This window comes from Silurus meridionalis, chromosome 21 (assembly GCF_014805685.1).
Source record: "Silurus meridionalis isolate SWU-2019-XX chromosome 21, ASM1480568v1, whole genome shotgun sequence".
NCBI classification, from domain to species: Eukaryota; Metazoa; Chordata; class Actinopteri; order Siluriformes; family Siluridae; genus Silurus; species Silurus meridionalis.
The window spans coordinates 5,934,589-5,954,375 of record NC_060904.1 but is presented as its reverse complement, the minus strand read 5'-3'; the positions used below and the strand labels follow the sequence as shown (position 1 = coordinate 5,954,375).

The following is a 19,787-nucleotide window of genomic DNA, read 5'->3' as shown; positions in this document are numbered from 1 at the left end:
AAAGACCCCTTAAATTGACATGAGAAAAAAGTTGTGATGTGATTTAAAGGTGCAGATTTATTTTTATTATTTTTTTGTATAAAAACACCTTGCATTCCTGCACTTTTCTGAATTGGCCCCCGGTGTTATTCCCAGAATCTCTTGAAGCCCTTTTTCCTTTTTCGGAGACAGCCACGGTTTTAACCTCCAACGTTCTCTCGGGCTCGTCTTTCAAGCGCTGATATTTCTCCAGCTCCTCTCTTTGGATGTCACTGTTACTCTGGGATTGCCAGATCTATCACCACTACTGTTTTCCGCACCTTATCTATTATTTACTCTTGTGTGCAGTTCAGAAGTGTTTGTACCGTGGCATTTTCCATGCTACATCTTCAGTTTCAGCCTGAGACAGGAGGCTTCTTTTGATAATGTTTACATGCTGAGTGAATTTCACTGTAAATGCTGATTATTTTGTTCCCCTCATTGTTAAAAGAAAAATTCACAAATTCTAGAACAATATCCAGTGTTTAAAATATTTACCCTTTAAAAAAAATAAAATAATCTATTGGTCTATCTTGTGCTTCGCAGTGAACACCTCGGTCAGATGCTTAACGTTTTCAGTTTTCCCCTGGTTGTCCTTGACTGCAACTGACAGACACATATTATCATCAAATGAAAGGTGTGTATGTGTGTGTGCTCAAGTTCCATTATTGCTGTCTTGCTGTCCAGAATAAATCGACTCGTAGCATTCCAGGGTCACGTTTAAAGTGTCTGACCTCGATCTTGTTTAAATGTACAGCTCTTTGAGAAGCGATAATCCAGACTTGGTCCGGACCACCTGCGAACTTCTGAGAGACGTCATCATGCAGGATTTCCCAGCAGAAATATTCCTGCAGCGGCCAAGAATAGTGCAAGTATGCTTTTACCATGCATTTACAGAAAATTCTAAATGATGGTTACCTCACTTACAGGGCATAGTATGCAAAATGACCATCCCATTTTAATTGGGACTGATTGGCACAGAGGCCAAACCTATTATGTTTCTTGGCATGCACAATGCACATATCCCGAATAGAGGTCGTTTTGACAATTATTGCTGGATCTATCAGCCAAAAATCCATACTGATAGTTTTTCCTGGTTGCATCTGCGCTGGATTCACTGTAATTATACAGTATAAGAGCGGCCTCTAGAGGCGATTCACTTACATCACATGCTGTTAGTTCATAGTGCATTTTAACTAAAGTTAACAGATAAAAAAAAAAAACACATTTATTAGCAATTTTTCAGTATCAAGCAAACAGTAAACAATACTCCTAAAGCATTTAATAACTTCTGTTAATGTTACAAATGGAATCTTACAGTAAAGTGTTACCATTCCATTCAAATCCAAAGCCCTCACACGCGAGTTCCTCACCGGAAACAACATGATCTCACTTCCGCACCCACTCAACTCGCCAGATTTGCCTCCTGCGGATTTCACCATATTCTCAAAGATGAAGATGCAGCTCAGAGGTCCCCTTTTTGACGCCCCTGTGGAGATCCAGCAGGAATAGCAGAAGGTGCTTGACACGCTTCGAAAAGAGACTTCTTTTAAACCTTGTAGGCCACAGAGACCATGCTTCCCTGGTGTATAGGCCAGTCCTCCCTGGAAGGGGGGGGTTGATGGGTAGAGAGGTCACATCCTCTTCATTTAGGCTGGCTTGTACATTGTCCCTGCCTTCTAACATTAACATTTATGGCTTTTGGCAGACCCACTTATCCAGAGTGACTTTCAAGTACAACTAAGCAGTTAAGGGCTTTGTTCAAGGGCCCAGCAGCAGCAGCAGCTTGGTTTGGTGGTGTTTTAAGTCTAATGCCTTACCCAGCGAGGTACCACTTCCCCACGTACCTCTTTCTAACTCCCACTGACATGCACAGTGGCAAAGGTTGAAAGTAACAAATTACATTTCTTGAGTGTTTTTTTTTTTTTTTTTTGTGTACATCTGGACTACTTTTTTAAAAAGTTGTAATTGTAATTTAACTTTTACTTAAGTATGTTTTGTTTGATATATTGCACTCAACTACATTTTAAATCATATCCATTACTAAGTAAAAGAAATTAAATTCACGGCCTGGAAACTACTGCACTGATTGATTGATTGATGGGCGGGGAACAAACGCACTAAACTTGCAAGAAAGAAAGATGAAGAAGGACAAGACAGACGCCACTGGTGCAGATCCAGCTGACAGCGAAATGCGTTCGGATCCAAAGTCGTTCAGTGTGTGTGCTCACTGTCTTGAATTTTGAATCTGCATTTCTCATTATCATTATACATTATATATTAAATTATTTTTTGAACTACACTAGAATCCCCCACCCCACCCCTGCTGTTAAAAAAAAAAGTAGGTAAATTTTACATGAGCAACTTTTTTACTTTTACATGTACATTTTTAGACCGGTAACTTTACTTGTACCCAAGTAAAATGTCATTGACCTAACCGTACTGTTACTTGAGTAGAATATTTTATTAATCTTTCCACCTCTGCACAGCGGGAACAACTCCTTCAAATTTGCTGACATGTATGTGGCCACTGGGACTGACATTGGCTGAGACTAAACTGGTTTCATTATGACTAACATTAAGACACAGAGGCCACAGTGACTGAAGGCAGAGTAGGCACCGAATTCATGCATAGGCCACGCCTCTTTCACTGGGGTGGCATGTACATTGCCACTGAAAAATTGTGGCCTGAAGGAGGTGTGGCGTGACGGGCACAGCAGCAACTTTTACAGCGACTGACAGGCATAGTAGCCACCCCCTCACAGTGACTGACAGGCACAGTAGCCACCCCCTCACAGTGACTGACAGGCACAGTAGCCACCCCCTCACAGTGACTGACAGGCACATTAGCCACCCCCTCACAGTGACTGACAGGCACAGTAGCCACACCCTCACAGTGACTGACAGGTATTGAGAGGGACAAGAAGCACATGGACTGAAAGAGGCAGAAGTTGCATTTCTGAAGTGACTTACAGGCACAGAAGCCACACCTCCACAGCGACTGACAGGCAAAGAAAGGCAACAGGAGGCACATCTCTTGAATGACAGACAGGCACAGAAGCTTTACCTGTTGGCTAGGAATCCCATACGCTAGTTTTCCTCTCACAACTCGCCGTCTTACAGCAGGACGTCGATAATAAATACCATCGAACAAGCGTATGAAGGTTACGAGTTCTTTAGTAAGAGGAGCGTCTTGCATATCGATTTAATTGCTGTATTACTACTAGACCTTTTTTTTTTTTTCCTTTCTCTCAATTTTTTTCTCCCCAGAACTTGGTGCAGCTTCTCGGCGTGAGCTCCGCGAACGATTCCAGCTCGTTGGCTCTGCACGCTCTGGCCTGTCTTCAGCAGCTCTGCGGAAACCTGAAAAGTCGGCTGGGTTTTCACAGAGATCCCAGCTTCTGCTCAGCCAAGCACGGTATAACACAGCTGACTTAACACACACCTCTCCACAACTCTGCAACTGTTTTCTCACTTCTTCATATTTCTTATTGGCAGACTGCTAGGAAAATCCAATCCGCTGAAAATGCAGAATGCTACATTTTTACGATTATGACACACCAATTCTTTTCAACACTGCAACAAACACTTCTAAGTGTCTAAATAAAGCATCCTGGACAGAATATTTCTCCTTGCTCTTTATAGATCCCCTCTCTCAGAACTCCTCAGCATCCTATCCTCAGGAGATGAGAGGGACCCAGAGGTCAGGGCTTTCGACCCCGGAAGATTTGTCTCCCCGCCCTTCTGTTTTAGGACGTCCCGGTATGAGAGTTCGAGGGGACGGACAAGACAGAGATGCCGCCTCCACCAGGTTCCTACAGAATCACGTTACTATTCTTTTGTACTGACTAATGTAAGCGTTACTTCAGGTTAATGCTGCAACAAGACTGTGCTTTGTACTGGAGTCTGTGGGCGGGGCTACGCAGCTATGTTCTAAGAAGGAGCCAGTATACCAAGTCTTAAGTTAGAAAAACAAAATAATAATAAAAAAATCAAACTTTTTGATTTGAACTTAACACGTTCGCTGTTTTAGGTTTTAAATAATTTTAAACAGGTCTTAATTTTTCCGATGTTTATGTAACGCTACCTTTAATGCTCATTGAAATGCACCCGCAGCACTTTCGAGTTTTTGTTTGTTTGTTTTGTTTTAGTGTAGTAGTTTTACTAGTCCACATTTAATTCGCAGTATTGCGACTATAAGTGAAAACACGCAACAACCAATCAGCTTTCTGTTATTGACGCGAATCTCTCTCGGATCGTACAACAGGCGTACAACGGATTTAATTATTTTTTTAGCTATGAGGAAGTGCACGTTTAGCGATTCTTGACTTAAATAAAATGAGTTTGGAATTAAAAAGGTCTTGAAAAAAAAGTCTTAAATTTGGACTTTGTGAACTATTTTAAAAAAAAAAAAAAAAAAAAATGACTGCTGTCTCATTTTCTTCAAATTTTTTGTATAAAGCGAACTGAAATAAGTCAGTACAGATTCGGTTTAACAAAAATTACAGAATACGAAGTCGTGCTTTTTTCCTTTGTTTTTTTTTTTTTTTTTTAAACAAGGTGCCTGTAGCATCTGATTATAGATTCTCTTTGACTCCATGTGTACAACAAAAACAGCAGCAGCAGCAGCAGCAGCAGCAGCAGCTCTCAGAGAGAATTCCCCCCCGGGCCCAACCTGGAGCCGGAGGGTGAGGATCTGCCGGAGCTCCGGGTGCAGCAGTGGAACATGGCCAGATTTTGTATGGAGACCCTACAGCACACACTTCCTCTTCTCAGTACAGGTAAGAGTCTTCTGTCACTTTCCACCAAGAGCCTCCAGATGTTTTTCTCATTCCTTTTCTAAGCTCCTCGGAAACGAGAGTCCTCCGACTTCAGCTCCAGATATGTTCTCTCCCCCGCTTCAACTACTCATCCTGCTCTCTCGTGTCTCCTTGTGGACGTCTTAGAGAAGATGAAGGTGTTCCAAAAGGCGCTGGAGCTGCTGTCGGACATCGTCGCGTTGCTGTGGGTCATCGTGTCCCCGCATGAGCTGTGGGACGAGTGCAGCATCACCGCGAACGAACTGGCAAGTGTCTCCGATTTGTTAACGGTGCAAGAGTCACAAGTAATGTCACGGTGCCTTGTTTGATACTTTGGAAAAAAAAAAAGTAATATTAGGTACTTGTTTGAAAAGCATTTTTCCCCCCACTTTTTTTGGTTCACAGTATGCTCAAAAATAGTGCTGAATAGATTTTTCTGCAAAGCTCGAACCCCTCCTTCATTTATTTTTAATGCGCCCTCGCAAAAACAGAGCTCGCAGCCACTCAAACTCTCTTTGAAATGTGTTGCTGCCCCCTGCTGGTTTTCCATCATCATTGACTCAAACTGAATAAAGACGCTTTGAGTTGTTTTTGTTTTTTTCGTCCCCCCCACAGAGAGAAAAGCTGCGGGTGTGTATGGAAAAACTGGGAGACATCATGCACCATCACTGTCAGGTAGCATCGTCAGAACAACCCGACTCGAGTCTGATTCACCACCGCATGTCCTACATGGGCACGTCGGTCTTCACCATTCGCCTTCTGCAGGCCCTCCTACCTGTGGAGAAGGTGAGAAGACGTGCAGTTTATAATGGATGTTTATAATTAATGCATGAACAAACAACAGGGTGCAAAGGAATGTATTATTTTATTCTGGGCTTTCACTTTGTTGGACATGTTGTTTTTCGAGACCCTGATAGACACAGTCTTTCCCTAACCACACTTGGAATAAAGTCTAGCTAAAGGTGTTCCTGTGTGGAAAAAATATACATTTCCATATACATTATATAGACAAAAGTATAATGATACCCGACTGCTTATGTGGTTCTTCCCCAAACTGTTACCACAAAGTTGGGAACACAATTGTATAGGATGTGTTCGAATGTGGTAGCAATAAAACCTTCAGTTGAACTGTTCCAGCATGGCAATGCCCCTGTGCACAAAGAAGATATGGGTTACATGGTTTTGAGTGGCATCTCCGGCCTCAAACCTGTGGAACACCTTTGTTATAAATAAGAACACTAATGAGACCACTACCAGGCCTCCTCACCCTACATAACGTCCTCGTGGACGAACGAGCACAAATCCCCATGACAACAGTCCAAAATCTAGAGCATTTTCCTAGAAGAGTGGAGGATATTAAAACAGCAAATCGGGACTGAATGTGGAATGAAATGTTTAAAAAAGCACATACAAATCTTATCATCAGGTGTCTGCAAACTTTTGTCCATTTAGTGTTGGGCCGTTTATGGGAAACGCTTCGGGATGCGCGTTCGTACTGTACATCTTCCTCTGATTAAACAACAACGCAGTAGAATCGACGCATTAACAGTTGCAAAGGGGTGAACAATTTCCCGGAAACTTTCTATGGGAACTGCATCTGGGGAATTTTTGGAAATATTCCAAGTTGAAAACTTACCAGGAATTTATGGGAATTAATTTCGAAATTTGAGGAAATGTATTGAAACTGTCATATACAAACATAAATATGAACATTTTGTTTGGTCATAAGCCGACATGCATGCAAACTATTACAGATGGCTTTTTTTGATGTGATTGAATATGCAGAGTAAAAATTCAGCTGAAATTGCACAAATTAACCAAAATGATCCTGTTTTGTAAATTCCCAGTGTATTCCTATCAATTCCCGTTAATTCCCATATATTCCCTGTTAACTTTTAATGAAAGTTTTCAAAAAATCCCTGGAATTCGGCAACCCTAATAAATATTAATGTACGACTTGACTGATGCTGTTGCTGTTACAGAAAATTAACACTTGTGCACTTCCAGAGCTTAGTAGTAATGTGTTCGAAAAAACCTTTCTCGATGTGGTAGACAGCTGATGTCACGTCAACTTGCCAACAACTTCCAAAAAGTATCAGAAATGTTATCGGAATTCCAACTCTAGATCATGTTTAGCTTCTTTGTAAATGGCATAAACAATGATTCTGTTCAAATGCCTCGTGATGACTCTGGTCAGCGAGAGATTGTACAAGCTGATGGCTTTTTACGACTTTTGACGCATTGCAACTTTAATTTTCAACCCGTTTGCGTAGGAAATTCCGATATAATTGACTATTGCTGTTGTGGCTTGTTCTTTGAGTGTGTGTGTGTGTGTGTGTGTGTGTGTGTGTGTGTGTTGTGTGAATCGTTTTACTGCTGATGGTAAAACAAACTCGGTGCAAAACGCTGCAAAAATCATTTGCAAGTCGTTCACACTTTCCTGCCATTTGGTTGCATCATGGTTGGTGTTAATAGCCTTGTAGGTTTATTTCAGTTAAAACACTTAGCAGTTGCGTTTCCACATCTTCTAGTGTGATCATGTAATTCGAGAAATATTGTTTCCAGTGCCCGAGGTCGAGAAAATAAATCCTATATTAATTTCACTCCTGTTTCTGGATAGACGTTCTGGCATTGCGGTACATTTCTTCTCCGTGCTAATCCAAGTGACCGTGTTACCACTCTGTCAGACGTACAATTCCTAACAGCTCCTATGTGTTTCACTGAAACGCAGCGAATAATATACAGTTCCTGTCAAAAGTTTGGAGTCTTGTTATTTTGAGTTTGCTTTGTTACATGCAATAAACTAGATCAGAGGCAAAAATATACAGAAATTGGCAGTGTGTGACTGGAAGAAAGTTCTATGGAGTCCCATTCTTAGCTCTAACAGCAGAGTTCCTCACCCCCACAGTCAAACATGGAGTTGGAGGCTTAATGGGTTTGTTTTGGAGCAGGGAAGGTTGGAGACTTATTCGAGGTAAAAAGAAAACTCAACCAACATGGCTACCGATCCATAATTCACCGCCATGCAATTCCATCTGGACTGTGACCGATTGGAACTGATGTCAGCATGCAACAAGACAATGACCTGAAGTATGCGTCCAAGTCCTGCCAGCTTTATTTGAAGAGCAAACAGTTGGCTGGAGTGTTATCTTTCATGGAATGGCCTGCCCACTCAGCACACCTACGAGATGCTATCAAGAAGTTTTGAGAGCTCTGTTTACAAGAAACTACTTTATTTATCCTCATTTACAGTCCACAACCTTCAAAATAGTCCCCTCACACAGCAGTACAGCTCCCCAGCGCCCACTTCCGGAAACGCCCTGGAAATCTTCTTTTCAAGGTGCAGCTATCGGATATTTTATCGATCCAAGTATTCAACCGATTATTCCATCGCTTAATCACGCAATCGGATCCTTTTTCTTTAAAAGCAACTCTCAATTATACGAGAAATTTAGACAGATCTCTTTAAATCAAATAGTAATTTTTTCCTTTTTTTAAAAAAAATTTACATTTTATTGCTAGAACATTGCTAGAAAAATATACAAGAATATCTGCGAGAACCCATTAAGTGCATTTAATTGCCATATAACATCAAAGTGCAATTACAAATATATAAATAAAATATAGAACTCAAATTCAAATTATAAAAGGTCTAAGACATTCATCAAAATAATAGTCATAAGAAATAATAATAAAAACCTAAACATTGCATTTATGTTGTGCAGCATATCTTTTAGCTTAACTTTCAATATTCTTAAACGTACGTAATTTCAATCTATATGGGTACTCACCAGTGAAGATCTAACTTAAATGATGAAGATGAGGAATTAAGTGTGCAGTACTAATGATGATGGTGATGACGATGAAACGAATGTACTGCATACTCGAAGTTGCAGCAACTCAACAAAATGAGATACAGTGAGACCGTGAAAGCCGAACCGCAATATGTTTGTGACCAATAAAAATCTTTTGTAAGAGGCAAAATCGAATGGACATGAAGGTAACTTGGAACAAGAGTATGGATTTGAAATGATCTGAAACTTTGGAAGCTTTTTGTGGCCTGAATCGTCTCCTCTACCGGTCCATTGCACTCCAGAGGTTAGAAGGTGGCACGTCAGTAATAATGGTCCATGTTGAAACACAGTGCTCCATGTGTAGTTAAATGGACTAAACCAACTTGCAAACAACTGCTTTTTTTGTATTCGAGTTACTCAAGGAATCGTTTCAGCCCTAGTGTCAAGCACCTTCTGCGAATCCTGCCGAATCTCCGGTGTCAAAACGCCGACCTTTGAGCTTCATGTTCAGGAAGCACAAAGGTCAGAGAAGTCCGCAGGAGCCAAATCTGGCGAGTAGGGTGGGAAGCGATATCGTGTTTCCAGCGAGAAGCTGGAAGACTGGGTGCCTTGTCGTCGCGGAACATCCGGACGTGGTAGCGCACGTGGTCAGAATAGTGCCAGTTGCACAGCTCCTGATATACACAATATATTTTTGGCACACTGACTTATGAAGGTCGGTGCTCCCTGTGACTGCGTGCAGCCATCAGCTGGCATGTTCCAAAACCAAGAGACAATGCAAAGTATTTCATTTGAATGTTTGGAGAAGCAAACTATCCAGAGTGTGAAAACCAGTTATTCATGCTAAGGGAGGATTTTTTAATGAAAATAAAAATAAACATCTGTACATTTCATATATTTTGTTTAGTCAAAATGAAGTAAACCTTTCTACCATTAAATGATCGAGTTTGTTGCATAGAAACAAAAGCAAAATTGACAGGCAACGTGAAGCATACGTGAATTATAAGTCGCAAAATGCGTCACGTCATTTATACCTGGGCATTACTGCCGTTAAATCATGGTTGGTGTTAATAGCCTTGTAGGTTTATTTCAGTTAAAACACTTAGCAGTTGCGTTTCCACATCTTCTAGTGTGATCATGTAATTCGAGAAATATTGTTTCCAGTGCCCGAGGTCGAGAAAATAAATCCTATATTAATTTCACTCCTGTTTCTGGATAGACGTTCTGGCATTGCGGTACATTTCTTCTCCGTGCTAATCCAAGTGACCGTGTTACCACTCTGTCAGACGTACAATTCCTAACAGCTCCTATGTGTTTCACTGAAACGCAGCGAATAATATACAGTTCCTGTCAAAAGTTTGGAGTCTTGTTATTTTGAGTTTGCTTTGTTACATGCAATAAACTAGATCAGAGGCAAAAATATACAGAAATTGGCAGTGTGTGACTGGAAGAAAGTTCTATGGAGTCCCATTCTTAGCTCTAACAGCAGAGTTCCTCACCCCCACAGTCAAACATGGAGTTGGAGGCTTAATGGGTTTGTTTTGGAGCAGGGAAGGTTGGAGACTTATTCGAGGTAAAAAGAAAACTCAACCAACATGGCTACCGATCCATAATTCACCGCCATGCAATTCCATCTGGACTGTGACCGATTGGAACTGATGTCAGCATGCAACAAGACAATGACCTGAAGTATGCGTCCAAGTCCTGCCAGCTTTATTTGAAGAGCAAACAGTTGGCTGGAGTGTTATCTTTCATGGAATGGCCTGCCCACTCAGCACACCTACGAGATGCTATCAAGAAGTTTTGAGAGCTCTGTTTACAAGAAACTACTTTATTTATCCTCATTTACAGTCCACAACCTTCAAAATAGTCCCCTCACACAGCAGTACAGCTCCCCCCAGCGCTCCACTTCCGGGAAACGTCCTGGAAATCTTCTTTTCGAAGGTGCAGCTATCGGATATTTTATCGATCCAAGTATTCAACCGATTATTCCATCGCTTAATCACGCAATCGGATCCTTTTTCTTTAAAAGCAACTCTCAATTATACGAGAGAAATTTAGACAGATCTCTTTAAATCAAATAGTAATTTTTTTCCTTTTTTTAAAAAAAATTTACATTTTATTGCTAGAACATTGCTAGAAAAATATACAAGAATATCTGCGAGAACCCATTAAGTGCATTTAATTGCCATATAACATCAAAGTGCAATTACAAATATATAAATAAAATATAGAACTCAAATTCAAATTATAAAAGGTCTAAGACATTCATCAAAATAATAGTCATAAGAAATAATAATAAAAACCTAAACATTGCATTTATGCTGTGCAGCATATCTTTTAGCTTAACTTTCAATATTCTTAAACGTACGTAATTTCAATCTATATGGGTACTCACCAGTGAAGATCTAACTTAAATGATGAAGATGAGGAATTAAGTGTGTAGTACTAATGATGATGGTGATGACGATGAAACGAATGTACTGCATACTCGAGAAGTTGCAGCAACTCAACAAAATGAGATACAGTGAGACCGTGAAAGCCGAACCGCAATATGTTTGTGACCAATAAAAATCTTTTGTAAGAGGCAAAATCGAATGGACATGAAGGTAACTTGGAACAAGAGTATGGATTTGAAATGATCTAAAACTTTGGAAGCTTTTTGTGGCCTGAATCGTCTCCTCTACCGGTCCATTGCACTCCAGAGGTTAGAAGGTGGCACGTCAGTAATAATGGTCCATGTTGAAACACAGTGCTCCATGTGTAGTTAAATGGACTAAACCAACTTGCAAACAACTGCTTTTTTTGTATTCGAGTTACTCAAGGAATCGTTTCAGCCCTAGTGTCAAGCACCTTCTGCGAATCCTGCCGAATCTCCGGTGTCAAAACGCCGACCTTTGAGCTTCATGTTCAGGAAGCACAAAGGTCAGAGAAGATCTGCAGGAGCCAAATCTGGCGAGTAGGGTGGGAAGCGATATCGTGTTTCCAGCGAGAAGCTGGAAGACTGGTGCCTTGTCGTCGCGGAACATCCGGACGTGGTAGCGCACGTGGTCAGAATAGTGCCAGTTGCACAGCTCCTGATATACACAATATATTTTTTTGGCACACTGACTTATGAAGGTCGGTGCTCCCTGTGACTGCGTGCAGCCATCAGCTGGCATGTTCCAAAACCAAGAGACAATGCAAAGTATTTCATTTGAATGTTTGGAGAAGCAAACTATCCAGAGTGTGAAAACCAGTTATTCATGCTAAGGGAGGATTTTTTAATGAAAATAAAAATAAACATCTGTACATTTCATATATTTTGTTTAGTCAAAATGAAGTAAACCTTTCTACCATTAAATGATCGAGTTTGTTGCATAGAAACAAAAGCAAAATTGACAGGCAACGTGAAGCATACGTGAATTATAAGTCGCAAAATGCGTCACGTCATTTATACCTGGGCATTACTCGTACCCGTTAAATCACCTGCGTGACCTTTACGGTTTATGTTTCTTCTCCATACAGGCAAGCGAGAACATTCCTGAGAGCACAGCGTCTGCTATTTTCCAACTCTGTCTGGATTTCCCCTTCAGTCTCGCATTTCCCAGCATTCACGAGTCAGCAGTGGCCTACCTGGAGCAGTCAAACCCGGAAAACCATAGCCTGTACTGCAGAGTCAGCCGGGCTGCAAACACAATGGAGGCCACCTGTTCCTTTCTGAAGGAGGTACAGGCTGAGGTAATGCTCGCAGTTCCTTTAATTGTTCTATTAATGAAATTTACATTTATGATAGTTTTTTTTTTTTGACTTTTTTCGAAAATGGGAATCGCACACTTGTGGTGTGCTGCTATAGAGATCATTGACCGGGTCATGTGACTCGGCCTGACACGACCAGAGTTACTGCTACTCACAACGACGATCTCCCTGATGCCGAGGAACCGTCAACGTACTGTAGGCAGAATGAGGTTACAGGAATACAATCCATATTGTGGTGTGATACAGGCTGCTTTATATTTCCACCATAGTAGCAAGACTAGCTATCACCACATACCTAAAACGGAAAGCCAAAAGGGTAACACAGGCATGAGGGATATTAGATCTTCTTCTTCTTTCGGTTGCTCCCATCAGGGGTCGCCACAGCAGATCATCTGTCTCCATACCCCCGTCCTCTACATCTGCCTCTTTCAAACCAACTACCTGCATGTTTTCCCTCACCACATCCATAAACCTGCTCCTTGGTCTTCCACTTTTCCGCCTTCCCGGCGGCTCCATCCTCAGCATTCTCCTACTGATACGAGGGATATTAGATAATAGTCATATTATGGAGACCATGGTATGTTTCTGTAAAAATGGCATTCATTCTGCAGTGTTACACACAGTTGATCCGAGAGCAAAAGAAAAAGGAATGGATTTTATGTTTCGTTAGACACTAATAATAAGGAACGAAGTCCTGATAATCAGTTCATTTTCATGACGCAGAGGAAAAACCCGCAGAAAGAAAAGCGAGGTATAAACAAGGACAAGGACACACAGCCTCGTTAAAACACAGGAGCACTGTTGCTACGTAGACTCTTTTCATCTTCACACACAGCCAAACAACGGCTGCTCGAGTGTTAAAGAGAGGGCGCTGCGCTGTGTTCATGTATTTTCAGATTTTGAGGTGCACATAAGCGGTAAAAAAAAAAAGAAAATAATGCTCATTCCAGTCACAGGTTACTGTATAGGCTGTGGGCTGGAGAGGTACACTTCAAAAGCAATAGCACGTTCTCTATTCGGAGAAAAATTTACAAATGACGGTTACAAAGAGGATAAAACTGTCCAGGGTGCAACAGAAAATCCAAAGCCCAAATGTGACCATGCAGGTCTGTGGGTGTCTGAAAGCTCTGGCAACACAAACTTGGATAAACATTTTTATTTCATCAGTCTAAAGCAAGTGTTTCCTAAAACAGTTTCTTTCTAATGACTCTTCCATGCAGAACAGGTTTGTATGAGCAATGCTAAACAGAATACAGGACTGTATTAGATTTCCAGGGCCGTGTTAGTATGAGGGGAGAATACTGAGTACAGTGGTCCCCAAGAACTCAGTTATGTTCTAAAATTCCGATATATATTTCCAAGAATTTGTATATTTTTGACGGACCTCCGCAGCCCCTATGGCACCTTAGTGAATTCATCTAGACATTTAACAGTAAATTGGTTCCTTTTTGATGCATACTCAGCAGTAATGGACATAAATGCTTTATCACTTCAAATGTATAATACAATAGTGTTTTAACAATTTTTATGAAACTTGTTGGTGAAAACATAGTTTAAAATGTTATTCCTAACTAAAAATGCTGTGCTTCGAACGTGGACTAATATATTCATTATATTAATAAATAACATTTTATAAATAATAAATTATTATGAATAATTATAATATAGAGCTCTCTGTGCAGCGTGCAGTCTCGTGTGTAAAAACAAACAGCATGCGCCTCTAAAAGCCACTCTTGTAATGACAGCCACCTTCTCAGCCTCTCCAGCAACGGACACAACCCGGTATTGTCTTTTGACGATCGCCGATAGTTCCAGCAGTCATTTTTTTAAAACCGATGAATCTATTCATGAAGATATTTCTTCTACTGGATGTTTCCCAAAACATGGCACATGCCACATTTTGCTATTTTCAGTTAATAAATTCTGTACAGTATCCCAGTGGTTACTGTTTACTAAAATATTCTGCTCTCATTGGTAAATGGAATTGGAGGTTATCTCGAATATTAACAAATATTAAATAAACAAATGATGCTCTCTGCCAGAAAGTTTGAAATGGGAATCACCACAAAAATGGTATCCCGATCACAAAATCGGACAGCGCTGTATATTTCCCATTTTAGAGCGATCTTGAGCGTCGTGGTACACGAGCCACCATGTAGGTTTGGTTGCATGTTTCAGCAGGATTGTGATTTACTCTGCAGGGAGAAAAAAATTGGCTGGAGCTGCTGGAGCTTTCCGGCCAAGCCGTAGATGGCTTTCCATACCACCAGCACCTACCGCTCGTCAAGGAATTCATCCGCATCTGCTCCTACCTGTAAGCTATTTCTGTGCTTCTCTCAGGAATAAAAAGATATTTCCAGAAATGTTATTGGCCAATTGGCTACGGTGAAGAAGCTATGAGCATTACTGCATCACTTTAAAAGTCCATAACAACAAACAGTCATGATATATACGTAGCTCAGCATTTATTGTGTTATGTGTATGTTCTGTGTTTTGTAGGTGGAAGGCTGCTCAGGCGAGCCCACTGCTTCAAACGGAGAGCCAGAAGATTCTTCTTAAGCTTTTAGCACATCCTTTGCTACCAGTGAAGACTGAGACGTACGCACGCATCCTGGACGTGGTCAAGGTCGTATAAAATCGTGATCCGAATGCTCAATATTGACGCATGCCAAGAGACCGATGCTAAACCGATGCGAAGAATAATAATATTATTGAATTTTTATTTTATTTTATTTTTTATTATTATATCCAAATAAGGACTCACTCGCATGTCACGCAAAGGCTATAAAATGATTTGCGTAGATGAATCAAAGTCGAAGGACACAGTAGGGAAAATCCGCGCACCCGCGAGTCCAGAGCTGAAACTAAAACCTGGGGAAAGATCATGGCATGAGTGGTATATGAATGAAAACCTTTTCACAGGCTCTGTGTAAATGCTGCTGGCATTGGAGGTGTGGACACGCAGTGAATATCTGATATGGAACATAACCTTGGCAGTCATAAATCATACATTAAAGAAATTTTGGAGTAAATGAACCCCAGGCATAGTTTTTCCTTATTCCGCTTTAAAAATGATCTAATTTCATTTCCCTCATGTCAACATGGGCTTGTTTTATTACAGGTTTCCATTTGCATTTACAATTCAGTGCCAGTCAAAAGTTTGGATACACGTAGTATTTTATGGTTTTTGAGAGACATGTGTAAGTTTCTATGCAACAAACAAGGGTAATTTAACGGTATGAAGATTTATTTTGACCATATAAATGTAAAAGTTACACTTTATTTCCATTGAAAAATCCACCCTTAGCATGAATAACTTCCCTACACATCTAATATATATATATATATATATATATATATATATATATATATATATATATATATATATATATAATTATAGGTGGTGTAAAGGTACACAAAATTAACAGTTTGGTACGTACCTCGGTTTTTAAGTCACGCTTCAGTACGTACAGTTTATTATTATTAACATTTGTCGACATCAACAGTTTACATTTTAAAAACAAATTGAAATAAAATGCCTTAATAATAATAATAATAAAAAATAAATATATAATATCTATTTAAATATCTATTTAAAATAAATACATATAAAATATCTAAAATATTTAATAAAATTAAAATACACTAAATCATATTAATGCAATACACATTTTTATTATATCAATTTAAATAAATAATCGATCAAATTGTCACAAATGAAAATTTTTTTATTATTTTTAATTTAATTATTAATTAATTTAAATAGTTTACATATATATATATATATATATATAATGTTAGACCCCATTCGGGTATGTAAGTGCGTGTGTTTAACATTAGATATTTAATTTTCTTATTAAATTAAATATCCAGTGTAAAACATACAGAACAAATCTGTTACCCAAATGGGGTCTAACAAATAAGAACTCCTCGTCACTCCCAACGAAAACCTCAACATCTTCAGCTTTTCTACCTCCAGTTCCACCTCCTGTCTTTTACTCAATGCCACTGTCTCTAAACCATACAACATCGCAGGTCACACCATAGTCCTATAAACTTTCCCTTTCACTCATGCAGATACTCTTCTATCAAATAAAGAAACGGTAACATAGTAATATCATTTGCAGCTGGTGTAATGAATCAAGACCCGATAGGATTTAAGAATCCAACAGCGCCTTCTGAACTCTTGTGCTTCTAACATTCTGTTTCATTTTTCCCGTAGGAGTGTTTGGGGATTCACAACGTGTCAAGACCAGCTTCATCCATCTGCAGCGGCGTGCATTTCCTCTTCCACCCTCGCGTCCTCTACGAAATCAGCGCTTTCGGCCTTCACGATCAAGCCACAGAGGTGAGCTTTCGCCTCCGTCTTCCTCTTCAAGAAAATGTCGGGACAAACGTGTGACTATTTTGACGCATCGCTTTGTAAGGATCATAAACCCGTGCTAAAACCAGCAATAAAGCAGCGCTCTTTCCGTTTGACATTGGGGAAATGGCGCATCGGTGCGCGCGTTACGTTGCGCCGAGCCGTGTTTGCATTAAACAGTGTGTAGGCTTGACATCACAGAGCCATCAACTCTGTTAATGTGTGATCCGAAAGGTGAATTCGGCTGCCAAGGATCTTCTTCTGTACCTGCTAAAAGGACGATTGATGATGACTGCTTTGAGTTGGAGCAGATTTAATGAAGCACTTTACCCGGTCATTCCCGTGCTGCAGGTACACACACTCACACACGATGATGTAAAAATCCAGAATGACTTTTAATGTATTAAAACTATGCTAGAGGGAGAAATGTAATTTTGCAGCAGTTTACTTCATACACTCCTGCTAAAAGGAAACCCACATTCACGGCTAATGAATATTCATAGTCTCGCCACGTCTCATTTCCTTTTTTTTTTTTTTCAAGGACACTCAGTAATCGGATCGTCCTGTTAATAAAACAGAGCCGAAGTGCGCTCTCTTCTCCACAAAGCATATTTATTCATCTTCATGATTTCGCTCTCACACGTGTTAGAGTCACGCCGGCACGGAGGATGCCCTGGGAAGCAGCGTCCTGCTGTTGAGTGGGCTCTCAGACGAGATCGGAGACACGGCCCATTCCTCGGCAACTCGACTCCGCGTCGTAATCAGACTGCTCTTCACCAAACAACACGTGTGAGTTCTCCTAACTGCCAATTTGGGATTCAGTTCAGGAGGGAAGAAAAAAAAAAGAAAAAGTGGAATAGTGGTGGTTAAGGGTCTGCTGAATGCACAGCACGTTCTTCTGTTTGTTCGATGTGCTTCTGAGGGTTTCCAGGCCCAATCTGCTGTCTGATGAGCCATGGATGTCTCATGACTCGGATACTTCAGTTGATCAGAATCAGAAATCGCTTTATTTACCAAGTATGTTTACACAACACAAGGAATTTGACTTGGTGACAGGAGCTTCCAGTGCAGGAGAAAGTGCAGACATACATAGGAATTACACAGTGGAGATGGAATATAACAAAAAACCAAGAAAACCAGACAATTAAATAATGTACTGTATACAGAAGTAGAAATATTTTTTGTACGAATGTACAGATGTGCTATTTACAAGTGTGCCATTCGGATTCTATGTATACATGTGTCAGTTATGATAAACAATGAATAGTTATGAATATTTTCATTTGCTCCAGTTGATAATTTTTAAAGTCTCTAGCTGTCGCAACTTTTTTCGTTTAGTTTTTGTTCAAAACAACTTGACGATTCATTCGGTATCGCGAAGCTAGTATCGTGAATTGAATCACGACTAGAGTGTATCGTTACGCCTCTAGAAGTCTAAATCAGTTTGAAAATGCGAACTAATGTTCACACCCTTTTTTTTTTTTTTTTACCAATTTATTTGATTAATAAATCAATTATCAGGAGTTAAATGCAATTTTAAATCAATGCATAGATCCAAATTCTCAGGCTGTTAATGAGCCATGTGATATTGTGTAATGCATGCGTATTCCATCGTCCAATCATGCCAGATATTGATAGTAGCAAGATAAGTGGGGCTTGCTAGGTAATCCATGCTAGGCTTGAATGAGTAACATATTTCCTTGATACATTTTGGTTTTTCAGTGCACCATTCTGTTTTTTTTTTTTTTGTGCATTATGGAATTGGATCTACCTGTGTTCCAAGTCCAGTCAAAGCCTTTTAGGAACATTTGAGGCACCACCACAAACATTTCGTAGCTTAGATATTTCTATTCCTCAATATGAGAAGCGAATAGTAGCTGTAATCCCTTGGTTAAAAAAAAGTTATGTTTAACATGGCTGAGAATTGATATAAATGCTGTGATTTAAATAAAAAAATAAATGTATGTAGTTAATCGAGTCTAAACCTCAGTATCAGCTGGTGTGTACTTTTGTATAAGCATTGTGAGAACTGCATGTGTACAGTCTGTAATACAGGGTCTGATATTACAGAGTGAGAAGCACGGCAGCTCAACACCTGGCGCCTCATCTGGACGATTCGGAAGACAACAAAACACCCCGGCCTGCTGCGGACTGCTCGGCTTTGTCCTCTCTGCCGTCTCTCTACAGTACGGACAAATGTGTGGACATCAGACTCGCTGACTCCAAAAAGTCTTTCCTTAAGGTGAACCCAAATTTCACCTTTCCTCTGTTTTCTTTCCTCAGTCAGATACAGGCCACTCAGTTGTCCATTCAACCAGGGTTTCGCCAGAGTCTTAAAAAGTCCCCCCCAAAAAAATGTAGGCCTTAAAATGTTTTGGATTTGCTGTTTCAACTATGTTAACTATTAACCAGGGTTTCACCAGAGTGTTAAAAAGTACAAATAAAGAAATAAATAAAATTAAAATTTGAAGTAAAAAATGTAGTCATATCAAAAAAAGTTTGAAATTAGCTGGTAAACAGGTCTTAATTTTCCGGTGTGGATGTAAAACTACCTCTAATGCTCACTGAAAAGCTCTCGCAGCACATTCTAATGTTTTTGTTTGTTTGTTTACTCGGTGATGTTCTTTCTTTCAGTAGTCCAAATCTCATTCACTGTATTATGACTACAAATGAGACCAGCATGCAACATTTCTGTATCTCTCTTGGATCGCACCGCAGACGTGAAATAGATTTGTTTTTTTGTTTTTTTTTTATAAGTTGGTCCCTAATGAATGGCCACAGTGGCAAAGAAACATTTTCTGAGATGGTATTAGGAAGAAACCTTGAGAGAAACCATGTTTATTATGCACCAATCAGGCATAACATTATGAGCACCTGCCTAATATTGTGTTGGTCCACTTTTTGCTGCCGAAGCAGTCCTGACCTGTCGAGCATTAACAGCATGAACTTCTTTAGCAGTTTAAGCTACAGGAGCTCGTCTGTTGGAATCGGAACACACGGACCAGCCTTCGCTCCCCATCTGCATCAATGAAGCCCCACTTTTGATAGATACTGAGCACTGCAGACCAGAACATC

General features: G+C 40.1%; 1 protein-coding gene across 5 annotated transcripts in view; it reads left to right on the top strand.

Moving 5' to 3' along the window:
* The window catches only part of rttn (rotatin), a 70,913-nt gene that overhangs the window by 9,711 nt on the left and 41,415 nt on the right, over positions 1-19,787 (top strand). The window contains exons 5-18 of one of the 5 annotated variants that reach the window (XM_046833586.1): positions 565-655; positions 776-890; positions 3,289-3,436; positions 3,664-3,829; positions 4,645-4,799; positions 4,965-5,083; positions 5,433-5,603; positions 12,119-12,331; positions 14,551-14,663; positions 14,849-14,975; positions 16,572-16,697; positions 16,947-17,063; positions 17,362-17,501; positions 18,783-18,954. In XM_046833586.1, coding sequence (XP_046689542.1) covers positions 565-655; positions 776-890; positions 3,289-3,436; positions 3,664-3,829; positions 4,645-4,799; positions 4,965-5,083; positions 5,433-5,603; positions 12,119-12,331; positions 14,551-14,663; positions 14,849-14,975; positions 16,572-16,697; positions 16,947-17,063; positions 17,362-17,501; positions 18,783-18,954 — 1,973 coding nt within the window. Of the gene's footprint in view, positions 1-564; positions 656-775; positions 891-3,288; positions 3,437-3,663; positions 3,830-4,629; positions 4,800-4,964; positions 5,084-5,432; positions 5,604-12,118; positions 12,332-14,550; positions 14,664-14,848; positions 14,976-16,571; positions 16,698-16,946; positions 17,064-17,361; positions 17,502-18,782; positions 18,955-19,787 lie in introns of all 5 variants that reach the window. The other 4 variants (XM_046833585.1, XM_046833583.1, XM_046833581.1 and 1 more) reach the window with 4 other exon arrangements.